Source organism: Geotrypetes seraphini, chromosome 1 (assembly GCF_902459505.1).
Source record: "Geotrypetes seraphini chromosome 1, aGeoSer1.1, whole genome shotgun sequence".
NCBI lineage: Eukaryota > Metazoa > Chordata > Amphibia > Gymnophiona > Dermophiidae > Geotrypetes > Geotrypetes seraphini.
The window spans coordinates 105,551,647-105,576,984 of NC_047084.1; the positions used below are offsets into that span (position 1 = coordinate 105,551,647).

A 25,338-nucleotide genomic window follows, 5' to 3' on the forward strand; every position below is an offset into this window, starting at 1 on the left:
CACGCCGTTTGCCTGCTTACACCTTCGGATCCCTCAGTGGACGTTGGCCTCTCAGTGGCGTCAAGATCGGGACCCGATCTCCACTCATGTGACGGTGACTCCCTCTGTGAAACGCTCGCTCCTTTGGTGGACCAACTCTTCAAATCTTTCCAGGGGTTTGCTCTTTCTCGCCCCTCGGCACCAGAAGGTCCTAACCACGGACTCCTCAGAGTACGCTTGGGGGGGCTCATCTCGACGGTCTCTGCACTCAAGGAATGTGGTCGGCGGAGGACCGTCGTTGTCAAATCAATGTTTTGGAGCTTTGAGCCATTTATTTGGCGGCTCGGGCCTTCCGCCACCTGCTTCACGATCAGGTAGTTCTCGTCCGGAAGGACAACCAGGTGGTGATGTATTATGTGAACAAGCAAGGGGGGACTGGCTCTTGGTCCCTGTGCCAGGAAGCTCTTCGTCTCTGGGAGTGGGCGATTTCCCGAAACATCTTCCTTCGAGCGGTTTACATTCAAGGAGAGCGGAACTGTCTGGCAGACAAACTCAGCTGCCTCCTCCAGCCGCACGAGTGGTCGCTACATTCGCAGGTCCTGCGACAGGTGTTTGACCGGTGGGGGACTCCTCTGATAGATCTGTTCGCCTCCCGGGTGAATCACAAACTGCCTCTCTATTGTTCCCGGATATACTCCCTGGGTCATCTCGAGGCGGACGCCTTCCTTCTCGATTGGGAAGGGACATTCCTTTATGCGTTCCCCCCTTTTCCTCTGATCCTGAGGACGCTGGTACATCTCAAATCGGTACGGGCCACTCTGATTCTAATTGCGCCTCGTTGGCCTCGCCAGCCTTGGTTCTCCCTGCTTCTTCAACTCAGTGTCAGGGAGCCTCTACTTCTGCCTGTTTTTCCCTCTCTGCTGTCTCAGAGTCGGGGTTCGCTATTGCATCCCAATCTTCAGTCCTTACATCTGACAGCTTGGTTCCTTTCCCCCTGACTTCTGTTCCCTTATCTCAGTCAGTCCGGGAGGTTTTGGAGACTTCTCGCAAGGTCTCGACTCGGCTTTGCTACTCTCAAAAATGGACCAGATTCTCATCTTGGTGCTCCTCTCATCATCCCATGTGTCGGTTCCTGTGGCTTCGGTCCTGGAGTATTTGCTTCATTTGTCTCAGTCCGGTCTGAAGACAACTTCTATTCGGGTGCATCTTAGTGCAATTGCTGCTTTCCATCGGCATCTTAAGGGAAAGTCCCTATCCCTTCATCCTTTGGTTTCTCGTTTCATGAGGGGTCTTTTGAACGTCCATCCTCCTCTCAAGCCTCCTCCTGTGGTTTGGGATCTCAATGTGGTGCTGGCTCAGCTTATGAAACCACCCTTTGAGCCTATGGATAAATCTCATCTCAAGTTTCTGATTTTGGAAGGTGATCTTTTCTACTTGCGCTCACTATCTGCTCGGCGGATTAGTGAGCTGCAGGCCTTGTAGCGGATCCACCCTTTACGGTATGTCGTCATGACAAGGTGGTTCTCCGCACTCATCCTAATTTTTGCCTAAGTCCTGTCTGATTTCCACCTCAATCAGTCCATTGTTCTTCCGGTGTTTTTTTCCGACGCCCCACTCTCATCCCGGCGAGGTGGCGCTTCATACGCTTGACTGTAAGAGGGCGTTGGCTTTTTATCTTCAACGCACTCAATCTCATCGGAAGGTTCCTCAATTGTTTTTGTCCTTCGATCCTAATCGGTTAGGACATCCTGTTTCCAAGCGCATCTTGTCCATCTGGTTGGCTGCTTGTATTTTCTTTTGCTACGCTCAGGCTGGTCTCGCGCTGCTTGGTCGGGTTACGGGGCATAAGGTCTGAGCGATGGCTGCTTCTGTGGCTTTCCTCCGGTCTACACCTGTTGAGGATATCTGTAAAGCTGCCACTTGGTCTTCGGTTCATACTTTCACCTCCCACTACTGCCTGGATACTCTGTCCAGGAGCAACGGCCGGTCTGGCCAGTCGGTTTTGCGTAATCTATTTTCTTAAATTGCCATCCTCCCACCTGCCCTTTTTTGGTTGGCTTGGAGGTCACCCACATGTGAGAATATGCTGCCTGCTTGTCCTGGGATAAAGCACAGTTACTTACCGTAACAGGTGTTATCCAGGGATAGCAGGCAGATATTCTCACAACCCGCCCTCCTGAGGACCACGAGATTGGGATGCACCCTCTAGTGGAGCAGGAAGGCATGCACATGCGTGGTGCAGCACAGCAAGCTTGAAATTTCTTTCAAGTTTGCTTGAAAAGCTGTCCGCGTTGGGGCTCCGTGGATGACGTCACCCACATGTGAGAATATCTGCCTGCTGTCCCTGGATAACACCTGTTACGGTAAGTAACTGTGCTTTTTCCTTTCAACCACCTTGTATTCATCTACTGTAATTCGCTGATTGTACAGCTCTTCTTCTTTGTGAACCGCCTAGAAGTCGCAAGATTATGGCGGTATAGAAAAATAAGTTGTTTATTATTATTATTATCATCCCATACTTATATATAAAAAGATTCCTAAGCAACAAACTGATCAAGAGGCAAATTTTCAATATAGGGGTCCTTTTACAAAGGCGCGGTAGCAGTTTAACGCGCGGAATACCACGTGTTAAACCGCCTGCCGAGCTAGTACCTAACGCCTCCATTGATGAGGCGTTAGGATTTTAGGCTGCCGCGGGGGTTAGCGCATGATGAAATGTCCACGCTAACCCCCATAGCGCACTTTGATAAAAGGAGCCCATAGTTTTGTAATTGAACATAATCAAACTGCATCCCTAAAGTCTTCTCTATTCCCAGCTCATAAAGTCATTTCATAGAATCACTGGGGAACAGCAAGTGTTCAATCGAGTAAGCCCCTTGCTCTCCCATAGTTTAAAAATACCACTGTCTAAACCTGGTGGAAATTGGGAATTCCCATGTATGGGCAATAAATTGGAACAAACAGACTCTGCCCCTTAGCATTTGGTAAGCTCATAATGGTGACAGAAGAACACTGTCTAAGATGCCATAGCATCTGTTCTCTGGGGACCTGTAAAAGGAAAAAAAAAATCCCAGGGAGCAAAATAGTCCTGCCTCCCCATAATACAATCGCCTAAATACTAAAGAAGGCAAGCCGGGTTATATCATTTGATAACAACAAAGAAAATGACCCAAGTTTCCACAGAGAAAATGGCAATCCAAACAAAGCAAAAGATGTGGAAACCAACAATGTTCAAAAACTATTTCTTCGGAGGAGAACTAAAAAATTACTGTCCACATTTGTGTTTTATGGACCCAACACGGGCCGTGTTTCGGTAAAACACCTCAGGGGTCCAATAGAAAAAGAGGCACATTCTGTAGGCAGTCAGCCAATGCTAGTGTCTCTCCTCCCCGGTGTGCCATGGTACACCTGAAATCTCAGGAAGCACACTAGTGTGCCCCAGCACACAGTTTGCGATACACCGTATTAAGAGTATATGTGGTGAAACACGTGGTGTCTGAAATCTTAGGGAGATCCAGGTTTTCCAGATACATATGGCTATCTAATTGTTTCTCCCCTAACCCGGAATCTAAAGTTTCATAAAACTGCTTAAAAACCAAGTTTATATTCTGATCTGTTGAGCAATCTGCATTCCCTATTCCACCTTGAGAATTTTGGAAGGTTGGTCCCCTTTTGTGTCCGAATTAAATTAGCCATTAACTTCCCCTCCCTTATTCCCAATGCACAGTAAATATAGTTGATATTTATAATCATGGGATTTTCATGCTCTTTGAAAAAAGCTTATTCAATTCCAATTGGGGTAGTCAAGGATTCTTTAAGAGCTGCAGTCAAATGTGTTCCCAGCGCAGATCCCTCTGAATTTTCAATATATATATATATATATAATTTTTTTTTCCTAGCAGTATATGCATTAGTCTTTCCTCTGAGCACCACCTTTGCCATGTCTCAGAATAAGGGTGATGTGTTCCACATTATGAATTTTATAATTCCTCACACTTTTGTTTGCTAACTCTTTTTAAATCTCTGTCCCAATAGAGCTCCAGTGGTAATCTCCAACAGCTGTACAGAAGGCCCCATATTGAACTGAATCCAGATAAAGGCAATGATCAGAAATCTCACGATGGCTCAGTCTCTTCTATAGCCAAACTGGTAAACGTGCTGCAGGAGTAGGACGAACCCCTAATAAAACTTAGCCATACTTGAGAACTGGATGTGAACTTATATCCATGCTGGGGGTCATAAGCCATGTATAAAGTCCCCTCTTCCCCTCCCCAAGTTAAGAGGACAATTTGTTTATTAAGAAATCAAAAAAGTGGTTATCCAATACATCAGGTGCATATTAGAGTTCTAATAGGATGTCTATCCAATGCTGTGCAATGACATATCTTACCCTGGCCAGCAAGTGAACTTGGAGAGACAGGCTCTTTCGAAACTGAATCGGAACCCTGGCTCTGCGATTAATTGCAGGCACCTCTATGATGTCCAACCCACAATTTACAAAATTTATTATGTTCCAGTGAGGACAAGCGAGTTTCCTACAACAATGCAGCATCGATATGACAACGTAATTAATAATAATAAAACCCTAAGCGCACATGCTCTGTAGCTCCATGGCAGAGAAATGTTAAAGCGTGCAGTGTGTGCACACATTTGGCGTGTGCGAGCATGACGGTTTGCTACAAGTGCGCACGTAGCTGTTTCCTGTATCCTGCAGCGGTTACTGTGCACTGGTTGCCCTTTCCACTGTATACAATACAACGTGATTTTTTTTTTTTTTAAGAAAAAGGTAGATGGGAGAAGGGGCACGATAAGTCATAAATAAAGACAACACACATAGTAGGCCAGGGGGAGAGATGGAAAGAAAACAAACAAACCAGACAGCGGCCAAGAAGCGAGACAAAGATGGACGCATCTATTCTAGCACCCGTTAATGTAACGGTCTTAAAGACTAGTGCTTATAATATTTGTCTTTTTGTGGGTGGTGTTACTCCACCCATATTCCAAGAAACAATTTTAAGTGATCCCATCCCATAATCAAAACCATGAAGAATATAACAGAGCAGATCAATAGGCCCTAGCCTTCAGGGCCTCCTCCTAAAAATGCAGCCCAACTCTGCCTGACCAGTCCTCAAAGTAACTTCAATCATGAGAATAAACAAAAAAGTAATATACACAGGAAGAATATAAAAGAAAAGAAAAATACAAAATTAAACACCATATGTTGGGGAAAAGAACTCCACCCCATGATTCCTCCCTTCTTGCCAACCCGGCCCTTCTCCCTCCCCCCACCCTCCCCTCCATAAGAAGAGCCAGTGTCCTCTAGTACAGTGGTCTCAAACGCTTTGCAGGGCCACATTTTGGATTTGTTAGGTACTTGGAAGGCCTCAGAAAAAATAGTTAATGTCTTATTTAAAAAATGACAACTTTGCATGAGGTAAAACTCTATAGTTTATAAATCTTTCCTTTTGGTTAATTCTTCATAATAATGTGATTTATAGCTAAGAGACATATAATGAAGAAGACTTGTTTTATTTTACTTTTGTGATTATGATAAACATAACTGATGGCCTCAAAACAGTAACTGGCAGGCACGCATGTGCCTCAGGGCTACGAGTTTGAGACCAATGCTTTAGTAGGACCAAGATCACTGCAGTTTAAGCCTAAATACTGACCATCACATTGAAAATCCAAAAATGTATCTGCTAACAGCATGGAACCAAGAAAGCAAGTCTGATCAGCCTAGTATAGTGAAAAAAAGGATACTAAGTTTATCACAAGATCAGTGCAGTATTGGCCAGCACAAGTACTCCAACCACCACCCACTTCCAAACGCTCAAATGACCTGTTGAACACAGAAAAATCTGAACGTAAACCATTAGACCTCCAGTGAATACAGAACTCCAGAAACAGTCACAGGGCCCCCACTGGGGCCAGGAGTTGTTGAACAGTACTGCTTTACCATCTTTGAAAAATCGGAGTTGACCTTGGTGTTGGACCCGCAGCTTAGCTGGGTAAAGCAAGGTAGAAGCAATTCTTTGGTGTGAGCACCTGGCATTTTGTAGAGACGGCACTGGAAAAATATGGAATCTTAGAATATGCTTATTGTCATATTAAAGAGGGCCTCTGAGCAAGTAGCTAGAAATGTATCCTTGTGTGCCAAATTCAGTAATTTCAAAATATTGTGGGGCCTTGTTTTCCCTTCCCGAGGGTAGCCCAGTCTGTGCACTCACTCAATATGAAAGTCTCCTGCCAGTGAACCAAGGTGCAGAGTTTTGAGGTACCCATTGTTTAAAAAAAAACAACAACCAAAAAACCTCCCCAAAACACCAAAACAAAGCTCAGCCTCTTAAACTCTGGAAGGCTCACCAGTTGCAAGTTTGCCTGTCTGGAACAGTTGTCCAGATCAAACTTGTTTTCAAGTTGTTTGACTTCCTTTGGGGTTTTTTTGGGTTTTTTTTTTTTTTTGGGGTGGGGGTTAAAATCTTGTTGCTGAGTCTCATGTCTCTGTACAGTATCTTCTATATTTGAAAGCTGTTCCTCATAAGAACAAATTTCTTTTTTTTTTTTTAGGGCTTATCTTGTGTTCACCAAAGCCAAGTTGACTTTAATATTCTGCAGTTGCTTAGCAATTGAGGATTCCAGCAGCGTTTTTACCTCCATTACAATTTCTGCCACCCATGCAGAGCCCACTGAAGAATGTCCAGCCATTTCCTCCTCTGGCATATTGCTCTCCCCAGCATGGCTACGTTCCTTGTCTTTTCTCAGCTGCTTGGAAGTCTTAATGAGAAAATAGTACCGCTAACTATCCTAGGTTTTGTATGCCAAGAAAACCATGAGTGCTTGTAAAGTCTCTTGGTCTCTGTTGTTGCGAATGTGATGAGGGCCTAGAAGCTCAAACTGCTGACACCTGCTCCCTAGCTCTGCATCACATGATCTCCTGTTTTGATTACATATAAATTCCTCCAGCACGAATTAAAAAAAAAACAAACCTCCCCCCAATCCCCCTTCGTCCCCTTCTAGTTGAGCCCTCCAAAACACCCTCACACAAACTTTCTACCTCTACAGCCTAGAACTGAAAGGTATTGGCAGGATAGAAGACACTAATGTAATGTAATATAACTTGCAGATCAGCAGGAGGGATGCCCACTCCCTCCTACTAGCAGGCCCACCTCTTCGAAATGGCAATCCTTACCCTTCCCAGTGCATCCCAGGATGCACTGAGCAGGGGCCTAAGGCCCAATTGACTCAGGTATGTAAGGACCTTCCCTTGGGAGAGGCCTTGGGTGCCTGAGCCAATCTGTGCCTTAGACCCACTAGACCAGCAGATGCCTATTTTCAGAGGGTGCTTGACATGGGGGGTGTCAAGCCTTGGAGTTAGTGTGAGGTGGGGGAAGGAGGCATTTTTTCGCCTGCTCCCTGCTAGTCAATTTGCTGAGCCAGCAAGATTCCTCAAAGCTGCCAATCAGAGGCTTCCCCTACTGCTTAGCTGTTTGGGCTTACCCTGTTGGCTTAGCTGCGCAGCAGGGGAAGCCCCAAAGCAGTCCTGCCTGTGCTGATTGGCGGGCAGGGAGAACAGCAACAAAAAATTAATAGGAGGGATAGGTAGAAGGTTATCTGAGCAGGTGCCAGGCACAGTTCCTTCCCCTTTTACCAGCATGGCGCCACACAATTGTGTGCTTATAATTTGCATGTTGTTCATGTTGAGTATTAGCTATTGGAGAAAAATCACTCCCAGGGTAATTTTTACTGTGGCGGAGTGTTGTGCATTGGGCCTGATCCAATTAGGCTTCAAAACTCTGCAAGATGTAAACATTTTCATCAGCTGTTGAATCATTCAGTTTTTCCTAGAATTGCTGATCTGAGGTTTTCTGCTTGTTCGTTTTGTTTGTTTTGGGGGGGAGGGGGGGCACTCTCTCGATTACAAGCTAATGTTCTGCAGCTTAAGTTTCTCGCATTGTCCTTATGAGCCAAGTCTGTAGAGCACAAAGTTGTCCCATCTATTCCACTTGAGTAGATTTTCCTTTGCAGTACTATTTTTCACTTAAGTAGTTGCTAGTCGCAGGAGGAAAAAATCTTAACATAAGGGAATTGGAAGGCATATTCATTGTACATCTATTGAATTATAGAGGTTTACACTGTGTTTTGTTTTGTTTTTTTTGTAGGCTCATATTAAATTCCCCATTGACTATCCATACTCGCCTCCCACCTTCAGATTTCTGACCAAAATGTGGCACCCAAACATTTATGAGGTAAGGTACTTAATTTTTCTTTTTAACCTTAAGCATCTTCACCTTTCAGCCTATCTAGTCAGGTACGTTAGCTAGATTGTGAGCCCACCGGGACAGAGAGGGAAAATGCTTGAGTACCTGATTGTAAAACCGCTTAGATAACCTTGATAGGCGGTATATAAAAATCCTAATAAACTTGAAACTAATGTATTTTAGTCATAGGCTTAGGTTTTATAGAATTTTCCTTTACTAGACTGTTAGTCTTAAAGAAAATGATTTAGGTGAGTAGCAGTCAGTGGTGGGCAGGGTGGTTTTGATTTGAATTGGTAGTCGCTTGATTCAATTATGGTTTTCTACAGAAAGAAGCATTCCTGCTGGTATAATAGTAATCACAGAAATTGAAAAAAGTGGGGATGGAATTGTACACATCAACCAGAGCTAAAATAAATTAATATACATTAAAAAGCCAATAAAAGTCTATCAAATATTGAATTCAGTCTGTATTGTGGACCCAACATGGTCTGTGTTTGAAATATTGATAATGTCAAATATTAGCAACATAATGAACTAAATTGGTATAATCAGAAATATAAAAAAAAATGTAAAGTAACATACTATGTATATCATTGAACAATGGATAATATACATGACTACATGAACATATACATTTGAGCAAAAAAGTATACATATAGCAAAACATTCTTTCAAAAGAATAACCCAAGTGAAATTTGAATGAAGATAAATTGTGAAGTAAGTTGTAAATGAAAATTGTGTATATTCATATTTATAAAATGTGTGAATCTGTAAAAATATATTGTATGGCAACAAAATACATTTGATGCACAGCATGAAGGATCAAACATTTGTTTTGGACTAAGTATAGCAATGACAATTAAGGCACTATTTGTGTGGATATATGAAGTTGAGAGGTATGTCCATGCATATTCTAAAAATGAAAATATGCACTGTGATTTAATTGCAGCTTTATAATTCAAATGGTAGGGCATTTTCAACAATGTGTACACAACTCTTGATTTAGACAGTTGGTTTAGAGTTGGGAGGTGTCTTTACACATGTGGGTTTTCATCACTTTCCAGAAGTTTAATAAACCTACCAGTGATCTAATAGTACTAGAAATACATAGTTCACTTTGCAATTTTTTATCTTCAGTTTAATAGGTTAGTCGTTTATATTTGGACAACTTTTCTGTTGTACTTTTTTTGAAAGGAGAAATACAGTGGTACCTCGGTTTACGAGTGCACCAGTTTGCGAGTGTTTTGCAAGACGAGCAAAACATTTGCAAAATCGGTGCCTCGGAAACCGAGCATGGCTCGATTTACGAGCGCCCCGCCACGATCCGACCCCCGCGACACGATTGGGCACCCCCTCCACCACGATCCGACCCCCCCCCCCGACACAATTGGGCCCCCCCCGCCGCTTCTTACCCTCATCTGGGCACTCTTGAAAATCGGCCTTCTCCTCTGCTGGGCCTTGAGCATGCTCAGATGCTCAAGGCCCAGCAGAGGAGGAAGCTGATTTTCAAGAGTGCCCAGATGAGGGTAAGAAGCGGCGGAGGGGTGCCCAATCGTGTCGGAGGGATGTTGGATCGTGGAAGGGGGTGCCCAATCGTGTCGGGGGGGGGGTGCCGGATCGCAGAGGTGGGTGCCTTCGAGGGGTGCAATGCTGGTTCTCGGGGGGGGGGGGGGAATGCATCAAAGTGAGTTTCCATTATTTCCTATGGGGAAACTCGCTTTGATAAACGAGCAAGTGAGTTTCCATTATTTCCTATGGGGAAACTCGCTTTGATAAACGAGCATTTTGGATTACGAGCATGCTCCTGGAACGGATTATGCTCGTAATCCAAGGTACCACTATATAATCATTACCTTAACAATTTTTAAATAGTTTTATTTAACCAAAACAATATTATTATAACTTATGTATGTATTGCTAAACATCCTTGTTAACTTAGGTGGTTAAACAAAATATCTAAAAAAAAAAAAAAAGACTATCAGCTAGGTCCACACATGAAAAACTTAAATACGGTCTTCTGTAGCTCACTCGCCTTCATCTTCTTATTTGTTCATAATCTGTAAAAGAAAACTAAGCTTTCCTGCTTTATTGGGTCCCAAACGTTATCCCAGGACAAGCAGGCAGTATATTCTACATCGGGCGGGAAGGCACTTGTGCATGCATGTGTGGTGTGGGCTATCGCAAACTTTCTGAAAGTCTTAAAGTGGCGATGCACTTTTAAAGTGTCCATACTGGGGCTCCGTCGGTGATGTCACCCACGTGTGAGAATATCTGCCTTCTGTCCCTTGATAATGCCTGTTACTGTAAGTAACTGTGCTATTTCTGTTTATAATGAATGGGTCCAAAGGGAGAGAATATTCTTACTATGCTCTAAAGTTGCAGAAGAGGTCACTTAAGGCTAAGAAATCTGGGTTTTTGTCAGGTACTTGAAAATTGGTCTGACCCAGTAAGGATATTATGTTCTAACTAGTCTTATAGCCCGTTACATTAACGGGTGCTAGAATATATGTGTGTGTCTCTCTTTATTTCTTTCTCTCTTTCTCTCTCTCTCCTTAGCCGCTTTCTTTCTTTCTGTCTTTCTTTTTCCTTGGCTGTCTATCACCACCCCTTGCCTGCTCCCCCTGTCCATTCTCCCTTCCTTTTACCTCCCCTGTTTCCACCACCACCCCTTCACTGCTCTCCTTATGCAGCAGCAGCCCTTCTCCCTTTGTTTTACCTCCCCCCTGTCCAGCAGCACCTCTTTCCTTCTCCCTCTATCCAGCATTAGGCCTCCGTTCCTTTTTCTTCACCCCCCCCCTGTCCATAAGCAACTCTTTCCCTAGCAACAGCAGCAGATGAATCCAGAGACCAATGGGATAGCTCACATCTACCAGCAGGCGGAGATAGAGAAACTGATTAACAGGTGGTCCTATTGGCTAGCACTCCTCCTGTTTATCCAGTATTCTCTATCTCCCAGCAGGAAAAGGTCGCTATTCAACTAGCTCCTGAATTCTGGCTGTGGCTGGAACTTTATTTTCTCCTGTTGAGGTTTCTCTTCAGTGAGACTGCCATTCTGTTTCTCCTGTTGAGGTTTCTCTTCAGTGAGCTGGCAATGCTATTTCTCCTGTTGAGATTTTCTCTTCAGTGAGACAGGGGTGTCTGGCTGAACGGTGCCGGCTTTAGGGGTTACACCTGGGCCCCCCCAGGTCCCTGCCTCACCCTCCCTCCATTGCTAGAGGGTCTGACAGGGTCTCAGTTTTTTTCTTCTTTCCCTTCTCTATAAAAAAAAAAAAAAAGAGACCACAGTTGCTACATTCTGCCATGCTTTTACTGCAAACTGGGTTCAACCGGCCCTAACAACTAGCTTGTGAGTATGTCTGGCTTTTACGGTTGTTTGAACTTCAGGTTCTGTTTGGGAGTCTTAGTACTGTGGGTTCGGTCATCGTACATTTAAGGCATGGATATTTTATTGAGGCTAAGTTTTATGACTAAAAATCCATGGAGGAGGGAGCCGGGACTTCCCGTCCTTTGCATGCACGCGCTTGGTTTCCTTGTTGGTTACAGCACGGCAGTAGCGGTGCGATTTCTTGCTCGCACTTGTTCTCATTTTTGGGTTTCAGTGCAGCAGTAGTCCTGTTTATTCTGAGGCTCTCTTTCATCGGTGTTTGTTACGGCCATGTGCAGCTGTTTGTGCAGGTGCCGGTTTATAGCAGCATGAGATGGGACATGTTTTTTCCGGCGCTGTGGGCCGTTCTTCTGGTTATTCCCTGAGTCTGATTTATTTCTATGCAAGCCGCGGCAGGGTAAATTTTGCGGGGCTTGAATCCAACTATGTTTCTAGGAGCGTTGATGCAGCGGCCACGTGTCAGTGAGAATCCGGCGTGCACTTGGGTCTCCAGCGATGGCGGGAAAGCTGCAGCGTTCAGGTAGTTTGTTTCCAGCTGACTTTGGTCAGGGTATGCCGGGGCTTCTCTCCTTTCCAGTTCAGACAAGTTGTATGTGTGTCACCAGCTTTGGGACAAGCTTGGGCAGCTTTATATGTCTATGTCTGTGTTCCTGCTGTACTCCCTTGAAGGAAGCTGCTTGTTTAATCGGACTCTGGGGTTAGCACTCAAGGGGTTTACCAGAGACACTCTGCCCTGTGCTAGGTCACCCAGTCTCGGTTTGTCTCCGGACTGGGGCGACATACAGCAACTCACGGCACGGTGAGATCAGCAGTAAGATAGTGCCCTGTATTTCACACAGGTATCTCATTGTCTCTCTTGGGGTCCCTGCAGATTGAGCCTTTGTCTATTGGTAACTGTCCTTATTTGGGCCTCTGTGCTGAGCTGCATGTGTCTAGTAGTGGCACAGGATATATATGCCTAAAGGTAGTACAAACAGTTTCCAAGTTCGGGCTGTCTCTATGGGCATAATGACACTGCGCATCTTCCTGCGACCAGGACTCTCTTTCTCTATTTCTGAGGGGGCCCGGACTTCAGATTTCCATGCTTATCACGCTGGTTTCTCATGTCACCATTTTCTCATGGCACATGCTAGAAGGGCCCCCCGACCAGACAGGAAGGGCTGTACAGCTCCTTTTAACCAGGAGCCAGTTACCTATTCTATCAAACCCGTGGAGGATCACGCACTATGTGGCTGTTAGCCTCATCCCTGAAGCTCTCATTAGCGATGTGAGCTTTGTCTGATACCTGTAAGGATGCTGTTGTTTTCCACGGGGCGGTAGATGCAGCATCTTGATGAGTGTAGTATGTATTCACTTTAAAGGACATACGTATTTTGCTCATGTTGCATGGGGTTAGTACTGTTTTCATGGTTCCAGTATATTCCTCTTTACATTGTGAAACTTGAATTTTCCTAGGAGAATCTTCTTGCAGATCCTACAGTCTCATCCTGCCATTCCCTGACCTTCTGCACTTCATTCTGAGGGGATCTTGACTTCTTTCAATGACTCTTCAGGCTTTCTCATGAAGGAGAAGACGCTATAATGTCAGGTCAGGGGGCTGTGAAGATTTTTCAGGATGCTTGCATCTTTGCATCCTCCTCAGGTTTCCAGTTCGTTCTTGGAGTCTCTATGTTTTGTGTTTCCCTTTTCAGTGTTACTGGTCCTCAGGACAGTTCTTGTAGTTCTTCGGGAACTAAGGGACGTTGTTCCACTTACTGCATGGTGCCCGAGACGGGGGCATTGGGCAGGCTGGATCCCATTCTTCTGAATTAGTTTCTCGGGGTTACACATTTCTGCAGACAACATGGTAGTATATTTACATTTTTCTCTATGGACTCTGAATCGGCACTTGGTTTGCCTGCCTCCCCTGGAGCAGCGCTTTCGGTTTTGGCACATGCCAAAGCCTACCCAAGGCTTAACGAACGTTTTAAGTGATGTGGGCGGTGGCTTAACAAACATTTTAGGTGATGTGGGCGGTGGTACCGTTTTGGCGCTACCAGGCGATTCATCTAATTTCTTCTTGACTGCCTGCTTGATTCGGACGACTTCCAGTTGGGCCATTTGACTGACATGAAAAGGGTGGTATCTTTTCCTCAGTTCTTTACACGTGCATCTTCAAATTTGCACAGCGCTCTTTTCTCCTGTACTATTTATAGGTATATCGGGGTAATGTTTTTATTCATATAGGAGAATCAATGAATTCATATAGGAGAGACATGTGTTTCTTTCCGGAGACTTGGGCGTGAGGTCTCGGTCTCAGATTGGTATTCTTCTTCGCTTACCATGACCAAGAGTATGGGATTCTGTACAGTTTCTGTGATCCATATTGCTGACTCCACTGGGAACTTCGGCTTGCTTTCCCCTTCTTAAGCTACAGCAGTCGCTTTTGTTCTGGTGGTTCCCGGTATCTCAGGGCTCCAATTATTTGGTATGCTCCTCCTGCATCGCTCTGTATGATTTGGTGGCTCAGCGCAATTTCTCTGTTCAAGGCATGACTAGCTCATGACCACCCACCATCCCGGGCTGTCGGGTTGGGGAGCTCGGTGGCTTCCATCCTCAGCTCCAGGAGTCTGGTCTTCAGAGGCGACTTGTTCATTCTTCTACTCTTGAGCAGGGTCAGGCTACCTTTCTGGAGCTTCAGATCATTCTTCCGGATTGCCGCTGAGGGTCCTTTTGGTCAGTATTATGATGGGGGTATTTCTCTACAGCTTGGGCAGTAGGTGTTGTGCTCAGTTGGCAGGTGAAGTTGGTCTGCTTCAATAGGTGGACTCTCATCTTCGTCTTCTGTTGGCAGATCCTTTTATGGATCAGGATAAGAGTTTGGATAGACTTTCTCTCCCCGGAATCTGAGCATGGCCCATTTCTTATATGTTACAGTGTACAGCGCTGTGTACACTCTGGAAAGTGGGCATGTTAGTAATAGTGTAATCTTCTGCATCCTGGATATTGAGATTTGTGGGTCAGGCGTTCTCGCTCTTTTTATGGACGCGAGATCTCCTTGACCTAGACCTCATGGCCTCGTCTCTCAATTCTAAGCTTCCTAGCTTCTTCGGCGGGCCCAGGAAGTGGGAGTTAGAGGGGGTAGCTGCATGGCTCCTTTCTCGCCTCTGCCTTCTCTTTTTCAGTGTTTTCCGCTGGCTGATGATGGCTTGGATTTGCCATCTCGAGCTCACTTTCCGGGCACAGTATTTGTAGAATCTCTGGATTGGCGGCGCCATCCTTACTATGCGGATTTGATGAGTCTTTCGACAGCCGGACTAAGAAGTTTCCTGGTATCTCCGGCTTTTTCTCGCCTAGGGTCCGATCAACATGGATATTTATACTACTTTAGTATTACGACCTAGTTTTTTGAAAAATCTTGGTTGACGTGTAAGGGTTATGCGAAGCAGGTTGTTTCTTCTCTTATCCAGGTGCTATGGACGTTTTCTCCTGTGGCTTCTGCTTCCTTTTGGAGGTTTTTCCTTTCTTGGGTGCGTTTTAACGTTTGAAACACTCCAGAGTTCCTTTTTGGCACAAGTGTATTGCCGAGGGCTTAGCTTTCAATTCCCTTCAGCTTCTAGTGCCATTCTTGGCTTGTTACAAGGGCTAGGTATATTGCTCTTCACTTACTTCTCAGCTTCATGTAGTTCAGTTCCTAAACAGAGTGCGGTATATTCATGCGCCTCTTAGAAAGCCCGGTTTGGAGTACAATCTTCACATACTTCTTCTCAGTTTACCGAAGGCTTCATTTCATCCTTGACTTTTGGGACTCTAAAGGGCTGTGCCGTTGAACATGGGGTTTCTTGTGGCCATGGCTTCAGCTCTGCAGTTTTCTATGTTGCAGGCCTTGTTTAACGGGGATTCCTATTTCTGATTTCCGAAATATGGGGTATCAGTTCGGATGGTACCACTATTTCTTTCTAGGGGGGTGTCATCCTTTCTTTTATGTCATGCTCGCTTTTCCTTCCTTCTTCCTGGGAGGAGAAATTGGGAGCAGTGCTTTTATCCACTGCATTTTTTGATGCGTACGTAGTGTTCTCCGCGAGCTTGGTTTCTAACGACTTTTGTTTATGTCTCCTTTTTGTATTCTTCAAGGGACGCCTCAAACATATGGTGGTGTCCGAAGTCTCCATCACTCAATGGGTCCAGGAGGACATTCTTTATGCTTGCTTGCTGGCAGGGAAGCGGTTGGCGAAAGAACTTTATGACCATTCCGCCGGAGCGATGGCTACTTCTTGGGCTCGGCCCAGAGGTTTTTTCCTTGGAGAAGATTTGTCTCGCGGCTAATTGGTCTTCCGAAAGTGCTTTCTCTCCGCATTTCTGCTTGGATGTGGGGGCGCATGTGGTAGGGGCGTTTTGTGCTTCGGTTGTTGCGGAGGCGGCGTTTGCTTCCCACCCAGTTTGAGGATTGCTTTGCTACATCCCATTGGTCTCTGGATTCATCTGCTGCTGTTGCTAGGGAAGGAAAAATTATGTTCTTACCTGTTAATTTTCTTTCCCTTAGACGCAGCAGATGAATCCAGAGCCCCACCCTTTCTGGATATTGTCTCTCGGTTTTTTCTTTTGCAACTTTCGCAGTTTGTTATTATGGCGGGTTGTTTTCTGTATTATTGCATTTTGAGATTTGTTATGGGAAAGAAGTTTTTTACGTGCTATGCCTATTGATGGTTACGGATGCTTGGGCAAGGAGCTATACTAGATAAACAGGAGGAGTGCCAGCCAATAGGACCACCTGTTAATCAGTTTCTCTATCTCCGCCTGCTGGTAGATGTGAGCTATCCCATTGGTCTCTGGATTCATCTAAGGGAAAGAAAATTAACAGGTAAGAACATAATTTTTCCTTCCTTTTCCCCCTGTCCAGCAGTATGCGTCCCTTCCTTTTTCTCCCCCCTCCTCCTTCTTATCCCTATGATACACTTACCTTGCTCTGCCCCTGATCAGAGGTTCCCAACAGCCGCCCAGTTGCACCCATTGGAAAAGGTCCCTCTGCCGCATCCCGCACCCCTCCTGACGCGACTCCCGCTGTCTTTCTTTCTGTCTGTCTCTGTCCCTGGCCCCCTTTGTCTGTCTGTCTTTCTGTGTATCTCCCTGCCCCTGTCTGTCTTCTTTTCTTTCTGTCTCCCTTCCTCCCTCCCTCTGTCTGTCTGTCCAAAGCAGCATTCCCTCCCCCCACACCAATTCTCTGTGCAGCAGCATTAGCGTTTCTTCTACCCTCCTTTCCCTTCCCGCGGTCGAGACTACAAACGCGGTCCCGAGTCCTTTGCCGCTCCCCCTTCCCTTCCCACGGGCCCGACTACACATGGCGATTCAAGCAGCGTGTGCAGCAGTCTTCACACGCTGCTTCGGGTCCTTCTGCCCTGATTTACTCTGGCACGTCCCTGATGACATCATCAGAGATGCGGCAGAACAAATCAGGGCAGTAGAAGGGCCCGAAGCAGCATGTGAAGACTGCTGCACACGCTGCTTAAATCGCCAGTCGGGCCCGCGGGAAGGGACGGGGCGGCCAATGACTCGAGTTCCGGGCAGCGGAAAGTTGCTGGGCTTCTCAGTGGAGGCACTGAGCGGCTGCGATTCCCCCCCCCACCTCCCCCCTGCTAGAGGAACAGAGATCGGCGTCTTCTATCCACTGCGGCCAACCCTAGCGGAAACAGGAAGTAGTTAGAGGGCGGGCCGCAGTGGACAGAAGACGGCAAAGCCAGCGTTAGCACGGTGCAGCGCTTTTCTCTCCATTTAAAGGCGGGTGAGCCGGCGAGAAGGAGGAGGTGGTGGTTTTGGCGGTGTGGGAGGGGGGAGTCGCCGGCTGTGCTGTGCTTTCCCGATCTGGCTGCCGCATACGCACTGTGACCATGGACCTACGGATCACAGATCAGAGATCACACAGGTCTGAGTGCGCATGCGCTGCTAGCGTTTTATTATATAGGATTGCAGTTTGAATATTTTTTCAAGTCTACTTCAACTACATCAACTATGGTTGGAGACTCCGCTGATCAGAAACATCAATAGACATTGGCATCAACTACAGTACTGATGACACCTGTGCTGGAGAATTTCTTAAGGCTAAAAAGCATAAACATCTTTTCCCCTCTGAACAGGTATCATCCCAGACATCACAATCGACGCACTTCAAGCAACAATTCAAGATCACTGTCATTTGGTGTCTCCTCTGAAGCATTCAACATTGAGGTCCCCAATGCTTTGACTGTGCCTACTGTACCCTTGACAGTATCGGTACAACTACCATCTCTGCAGGATCAGCTCAGAGAGCTGTTGCAGAAGGAACTAACTGGGTTGCTTCAGTCACATTTGATGCAAAAATCTGCTTCAATGCACCTTGCCTTTTCCCAGGTCAAACACCACCCTTGTACTCGGACACCACAATGGGTCAAGTGTAAGACAAAGGGGATGTCCATCTTCTAGGGGGCACCGTTCATTTCGACACTTTACATCTACAAGGGCTCACATCGAGAAGGGCTGACATCGAGGAGTATGACTCGGACCTGTCACTAAGCTCATCTTAGCGACTACACTGACTTGACTGTAGATGAGTCCTATGGGATTCTGTCTGATCCATTTCCTCCACTTCTTCGATGAAGGTTGCCTCCAGAGTCTTTTTACAAAGTTTCAGAGAAGTGGCACTTTCTATTAATATGGAATCTGAATCAGAGCCTCAAGCAGAGCTTATGGATGTTCTTGACTACAAAGAGTAGCTTAAGGACTGTATTAAGGTTCTTTTATACAGTCTTATGAAGATGCTGTATTGTTTTTAAACTGAAAAACTCCACTTTCTGTCCCAGTAGCTCCATGAAAGTTGAGTACACTCTACAGAATACAGTTGTGCCCAGGCTTTGACAAACCACAGTTGCAACACCAATCTTTGGAAATCAGAAATCAAACAGATGGAATCTAGAACTGAATTCCACAGTAAAGATCCAGTTACTTGGAACATACGTGATCAATTTACAAACTTCAGGGACAGAACAAATTGTAGGAACAACTAAGAAATCTGTCCTGTGATATCAAAGAATGAGAGGGTATATATATTTGCAGAAGAGAAGCAATCATCTTTGACAATAGGTTATGTACAGATTTGAATACCAAAGTTAAAAGCTTGAATTGTATTCTCCATATAATTGGCAACCAGTGACGTTCAGCAAGTACAGGTGTGATGTGGGACTAGCAGGGCAATATAGCTATTACCCTAGCAGCGGTATTCTGAGCCACTTGAAGCGCTCAGAGTGATGTCTTCGGCATGCCACAAAAGAGTTACAGTAATCTAGGTGTGGTAAGACAACTCTGTATAACTAATCTAAAGTTTGCAGCTGACAGTAAATCCCATAATTTGAGTACCATCCTAATTTTGAAAAAAAAAAGTCTTGACTACTGAAGCAATGTGGCTATGAAAACTTAAAGATGTATCTAGAATTGCTACCAAACTCTTAATTTCTTGCGGTCAAGAACCATTATATCTGCTGGAATTAGTCTCCTTATCTATAGGTAAATCAGGACATGCTTTAAGGAAGCAGTTTTACCTTCAATTTCCTTCCCCAAAACAAATTTTAAGTCCACTTATGCATCTTTTTATTAGGTACCTCCTAATCTGGAATGATTTATTGTTTTTAATAAGTTGTTTGTTATAAGGTTTTTAGGAAGCTTTTAAAATCATTTTGTTTAAGGAATTTATATCTTGAAATTGGTATGATTTGTGTTTGTATTTGGTAGTACTGTATATACTATGTTTAACTGGGTCTGTTTCCAGTAGTTGAATTTGTTGTGATTCGCCATGATCTCTTAAGGGCTTTGGTAGCATACAAGTGGTAATGAAAGATGGTGGAGGGGAGGGGTATTTGGTGCATGGGGGGAGAGAGGTAGAAATTTTAGATAAGATGGTGGAAGGGAGAGAGATGTTGGACCCAGAGCACAAGGGAGGGAGAGAGAGAAGTTGGACATGGGATTGAATGAGAGAAGGAGGAGATGGTGAGGGGTTAATAAGAAGCTGTGAGTGAGGGAAGAGAGGAATGCTGGACCTTAGGAGAGAATGCAGGAGGGAAGAAGAGACGGGGAGATAAAAGGCTATGAGGATGAGAAAGAGGGAGCAGATTTTGGTAACCCTTGTGGCTGAAGACAGAGCTGGTAAATCCCTAGACTGAGTCCAACCCCAGGCAGATGTACTGCCACACAGAAGCTACATTTCACTGTACCATTAATCTCTTTCCTTATCTTCTCAGCTATTACTTTTGAGAACCAAAGCAGCCTTGTTTTCCTCTAACAAAATGGTTGGTTGCCCTTAGAATAGCTGCTTTCAGTTTTGCCTGCTGCTTTCCTCCTACTTCCATATGTTCCCATCCAGACAACAGTTTCTTGATGTAATTCCCCCATCTGAACAAAAGTTGTGTGTGGGTTTTTTTTTTTGGTTTTTTTTAAAGTCTAGAACCTTCCCTTTCAAATGAGCCATACATCTAATATTTATGTGCAATTCTGGTTGCTGTATCTCAAAAAAGATATAGTGGAATTAGAAAAAGTACACACAAGGGTGGTGAAATTGATATGAGGAAAGGCTAAAGTGGCTAGGGTTCTTCAGCTTGGAGAAGACAGCTCAGGGGTGATATGATAGATTTATAAAATACTGAGTGGAGTGGAAAGGGTAGTCAATTTCTCAGGTTTGTCATATTTTCTCCGGTTAGTTTTAAATCTACTACTTAGTAGCTTCATTGCATGTCCCCTAGGTTTAGTATTTTCAGAAAGAGTGAACAAGCAAGTCACATCTATCCTTTCCACTCCATTCAGTATTTTATGGTTTATTAAATCCAAATATCATTTAATTAAAGATGTGATTATTCAACAATCTTTTGACATTCTATGCTTAACTGAAACGTGGCTCTCAGAAGGTGAAGAGGCCTATCTTTCCTATGCTTGTCCCCAGGGATTTTCATTTTTTTTACAATCACCATAGTAATAAAAGAAGAGGGGGATTGGCAACAATCTTTCGAGAAGCTTTATTATTACATACTGATAATTCTTCACCAAGCTCCTCTATCGAGTTTTTACAATTCTCTGTTAACTAAACCAAAAACCGATATACTTTTAATTTACTTACCACCCCCAATTTCCTCTGACAGTATCACGCAACTTCAATCCTTACTTTTTGACTTTGGCAGTTCTACTCTAAATCCTTTAATTTTGTGTGACTTCAATGTTCATGTTGATGACCTCAATAATAACTATATAAAAACTATTCTTTCATATATAAAACAATTAGATTTATATCCACTAATAACTCTTCCAACTCATCAGGCAGGCCATACAATTGATATGGCCCTAATAACTGCAAAGAAACTTGTTACTAAACAATTGCCTACCAGTTCCCTGGTCTGATCATTCTTTAATTTCATTAACATATACCACTTTACATAATCTAAATCATAAAAAGCAACAAAACAAAAAATTTTAGAAATTACAACAACCTCTCTTCAGATTTAATTCTCTCTTCATTCAATTTAGATTTTACTAAATCTGATACTAATTCTTTGGATGATTTAACTAACCTTTGGAGTACTGCCATAAAATCACTTTTGGACAAACTTGCACCGGTACAAACTAAGGTAGTCTCCGCTCGTAAAATTCAGAATCCATGGTTCACAGCCGAACTTTCTCTCATTAAAAGACAAGTAAGATCTTTAGAACGCAAGTGGAGGAAAGATAAAACTCAAACTAACTTACAAATATTCAATGAGCAATCTAAACTTTATAAAATAAAAATTAACCAAGCAAAAATGAAATTCTATTCAGATAAAATATTTAAAGCCAAAAATTCATCGGCACTTTATACAATACTAAACACAATAACTTCAAATTACAAACAACACTCTGAAGTGATTGATTCTATTCCCTCTGCTCAGGAACTTGCGGATCATTTCATTGAAAAAATTAATAACATTAGAAAAACTTTTATAGTAAACCAATATGTAACAAATGATCATGAACGAACCGATACAGAATCATTAATTTCAAGGTGCTCTAAATCTAAGCTACCTAGTTTAAAAGAAATTGAGTCCACTCTTAAATCTATCAATTTGAAGGGCTCTAAAGCTGATCTAATTCCGCCTTTCATTTTAAAGCATTACTTTCATATTTTTGGACCTTTTATCCATACTTTAATTACTGAGTTTGAGTCAAAACACGGTACCAATGACGTGGAAAAAATCAATTATTCGTCCTATCATCAAAGATAAGAATGTTAGTATTGAAGATCTATCTAATTTTAGACCTATAGCTAATATACCTTTTCTGGCAAAATTGACAGAAAAGGTAGTTTTCAATCAAATTTCAGATTTTGTAGAAAAAACTAATGCTCTGCATCCTAACCAAACTGGTTTTAGACATCACAATACTGAACTTTCATTGATTGGTATGACCACTTCTATTCAATACTTTTTAGATCACCATCAATCGACACTGTTAATCCCTTTCTGCAGCTTTCGATACGATCGATCATCAACTCCTTCTTGACAGACTTCAATCTATTGGTATCTCAGACTAAGTTCTTTCTTGGTTTGCATCTTACCTAACAGACCGCACTTCTACCGTTTTCTTTAAAGACTCAATATCAAAATCTTCATTAACTACTTATGGGGTTCCTCAAGGGTCTATTCTTTCTCCGTTATTATTTAATATTTTTCTTGCCCCTCTAATTACCTTATGTCAATCTGTGGGTTTTCAAGTTTTTGCATATGCAGATGATATCCAGCTTCTGCATCCCATAGATACTAATAAAATGTCTGATATTCAAGAGATTAGTGAGAAACTTGATCTAGTTCATCATTGGCTGAACACAAACAAACTGGCACTTAACACCAAAAAAACTAATGTGATGCTTTTCCCATGGAAAGAAAATCTCAATCTTATTGCTCCTATTACTATAAAAAAATGTCCCCCTACAAATAGTTAAAAATATAAAAATTTTAGGAGTTATTTTTGACAACAAACTGAATTTACATGATCACATCAGCAATATTGTTAAATCCACCTTCTATAGATTACATAGGATTCGATCAATTTCAAAATTCTTATGTCCAAAATCACTAAATATTCTTATTCACTCTTTGGTGATTTCTAAAATAGACTATTGCAATGCTCTCTTTAAAGGAATATCATTGAATGAAATTAAACGTCTCTAAATTATTCAAAATGTCTCCATTAAACTTAACCAAATCTAGAAAATTTGACCACGTTACACCTCTTCTAAAAAATGCGCATTGGCTTCCAGTTATTCATCGGATAACATATAAACTTTGTCTGCTTACCTTTAAATCTCTTCTCAATAAAACTCCAGCATTTATATATAAATTATTAATTCCATATCATCCAAACAGAACTTTAAGATCCAATGAACAAAATTTATTAACTATTCCTTCGCTTAAGATTATCAATACTAGACGGCAGTTTATTTTTTCAGTAACCGCCCCACAGACTTGGAACTCCCTCCCAATTTATTTACGAAAGGAGCAGGATCTAGGAAAATTTAAAAGTAATCTAAAAACATTTCTTTTTAAAGATGCCTTTGGTACTTAATTTAATAATCCTTAGGCTAAAGATTTTATTGTATTAAATTATGTTTTCACTTGTCTCCCTCTTGTACCTTTCCTTTGTATTGCTTTTCTATATTGAATTGTATTTCATAATCCCTTTTTACCTTGTGTTAACAAAATGATGTTAGTTTTTAACCCAATGTTATTTAAAGTTTGTACTGTATTGTTTTCTATTGAATGTATTTTAAATTGTTCATCACTTGGAAGTATGATTAAGCGATTAATCAAGAGAATTATTAAACTTGAAACTAATCTATACCACTTGTTCATTTCACTGGTCCAAGCGGTTTACAGAATACAAATAAATAAAACAAATTTGAAAAAGATATGATGGAGGTCTATAAAATACTTAGTGGAAAGGGCAGTCAGCAGTTTGGTGAAATTTTAAAGCTAAGGGTATTTTTATGACTTTATTTAGGAATGAATGCTTTTTGTTTTGGTGGTTGTTTGTATGGTTAGATTTATCTGCTTTGGAATGTTTCTTAGTATGTTTGCTGTTTGTATGAAGTGTCGAAGTGGAAGATGATATTTTCTTTCTCAAGGGACCCTCGGCCACAAGAGGGCACCCGCTCAAACTCGGGGGCGGAAAATTTCATGGCGACACCAGAAAGTATTTCTTCACAGAGAGAGTGGTTGATCATTGGAACAAGCTTCCAGTGCAGGTGATCGAGGCAGACAGCGTGCCAGACTTTAAGAATAAATGGGATACCCATGTGGGATCCCTACGAGGGTCAAGATAAGGAAATTGGGTCATTAGGGCATAGACAGGGGGTGGGTAAGCAGAGTGGGCAGACTTGATGGGCTGTAGCCCTTTTCTGCCGTCATCTTCTATGTTTCTATGTATGGGTTAGGTCTATCCTATTTAATAATGGAATATATAGGATAGACCTGACCCATGCAAACATACTAAGAAACATTCACTTCCAAAAAAAAAAAAATTCACTTCCAAAAAAAAAAACACCTCCATTGTTGAGCAGGCTAAATCAATGAGCGGTATAACAAGATTAATAAACCATAAAATACTGAGTGGAGTGGAAAGGGTAAATGAGGGCTATGAAATACTGAATGGCGTGGAAAGGGTAGATGTGAATTGCTTGTTCACTCTTTCTGAAAATACTAGACTAAAGCACCATGCTGAGTCGTGTCCCCATGGTGCGACTTTACAACCATGGGCTCTTCATAGACGGGTGGCCAAGATTCTCCAACTCTTTATCCTCATGGATCCTGCGGGACTGGCCTCAAGCTCAGCCTTGATGCCCTCGTTGGGCTTCTCGGTCTCGAAGGCTCTGGCCTCAGCCCCTTCTGCTAATCCGGCTTCGGGTAAGTCTCCTCTTCCCTCCTCGGGTATGCCAGCAAAGAAGCCTACCTCGGAGTCTCATGTTAGCGCCGCCTCGTCTGTGTCTTCGAGACATCAATCTAAGCGTGCCTCCTCATGTAGCGAATACTCTTCCTCGAGGTTGCCCCCGAAGGAGCGTACTGCTGCACCTCCGACCCACCTACCTTTGGTCTCTGTGCCTATATTTGAGGACATGCTTAAGGCTATTGCCACAGTTTTCCTCGGTGGTAAGCCAACTAGTCCCGACTTCGACACCTTTGACCTTGGTCTCAATCCAGTCGCGGTCTGACCAGCCTAAGCGTCCCCTCATCTCTCGAGGCCTCAACCGTAAGACTCGTCGGATTCCCTCAAGCGAGTCTTCCTCTCCTGAGTCATCGGTGACTTTTCGGGGTCCAAACTTTTTCCCCCGCTACTGCAGTGAGGCTCGCCTCTTCTAAAAGGCCCCGGTCTTCCCCGCCTTGTCGGGGCAGGTCTCCGACCTCGAAACCGTCCAGACACATGCTTGTCCTCGAATTGGACTCTAGTGTTCCTCATCGAGGCGCTTGCCGGCTTCTAAAAGGGACTGCTTCAAAGCCAGTTGTGGATTTTTCCTATACCCCGTCTTCCTCTGTGATTTCCTCGGACCCCGGGGTCTTCCCCATTCCATCTGGCGCAAGGCCGTTCCTCAACACCCCCTACATGCCTTAGTCGAACCTCTTTGGTCTCCCGTTCATGGGACTCTGAGACTCCAGCTTAATATTCCAGGGAATTTTCTCCCTCTTTCTCGACTGCACC

General features: G+C 43.5%; 1 protein-coding gene across 1 annotated transcript in view; it reads left to right on the forward strand.

Annotated features, from left to right (window-relative positions):
• Positions 1-25,338, forward strand: part of UBE2R2 (ubiquitin conjugating enzyme E2 R2) — a 58,954-nt gene that overhangs the window by 8,186 nt on the left and 25,430 nt on the right. The window contains exon 3 of the mRNA XM_033935335.1: positions 8,142-8,228. Coding sequence (XP_033791226.1) covers positions 8,142-8,228 — 87 coding nt within the window. The remainder of the gene's footprint in view (positions 1-8,141; positions 8,229-25,338) is intronic.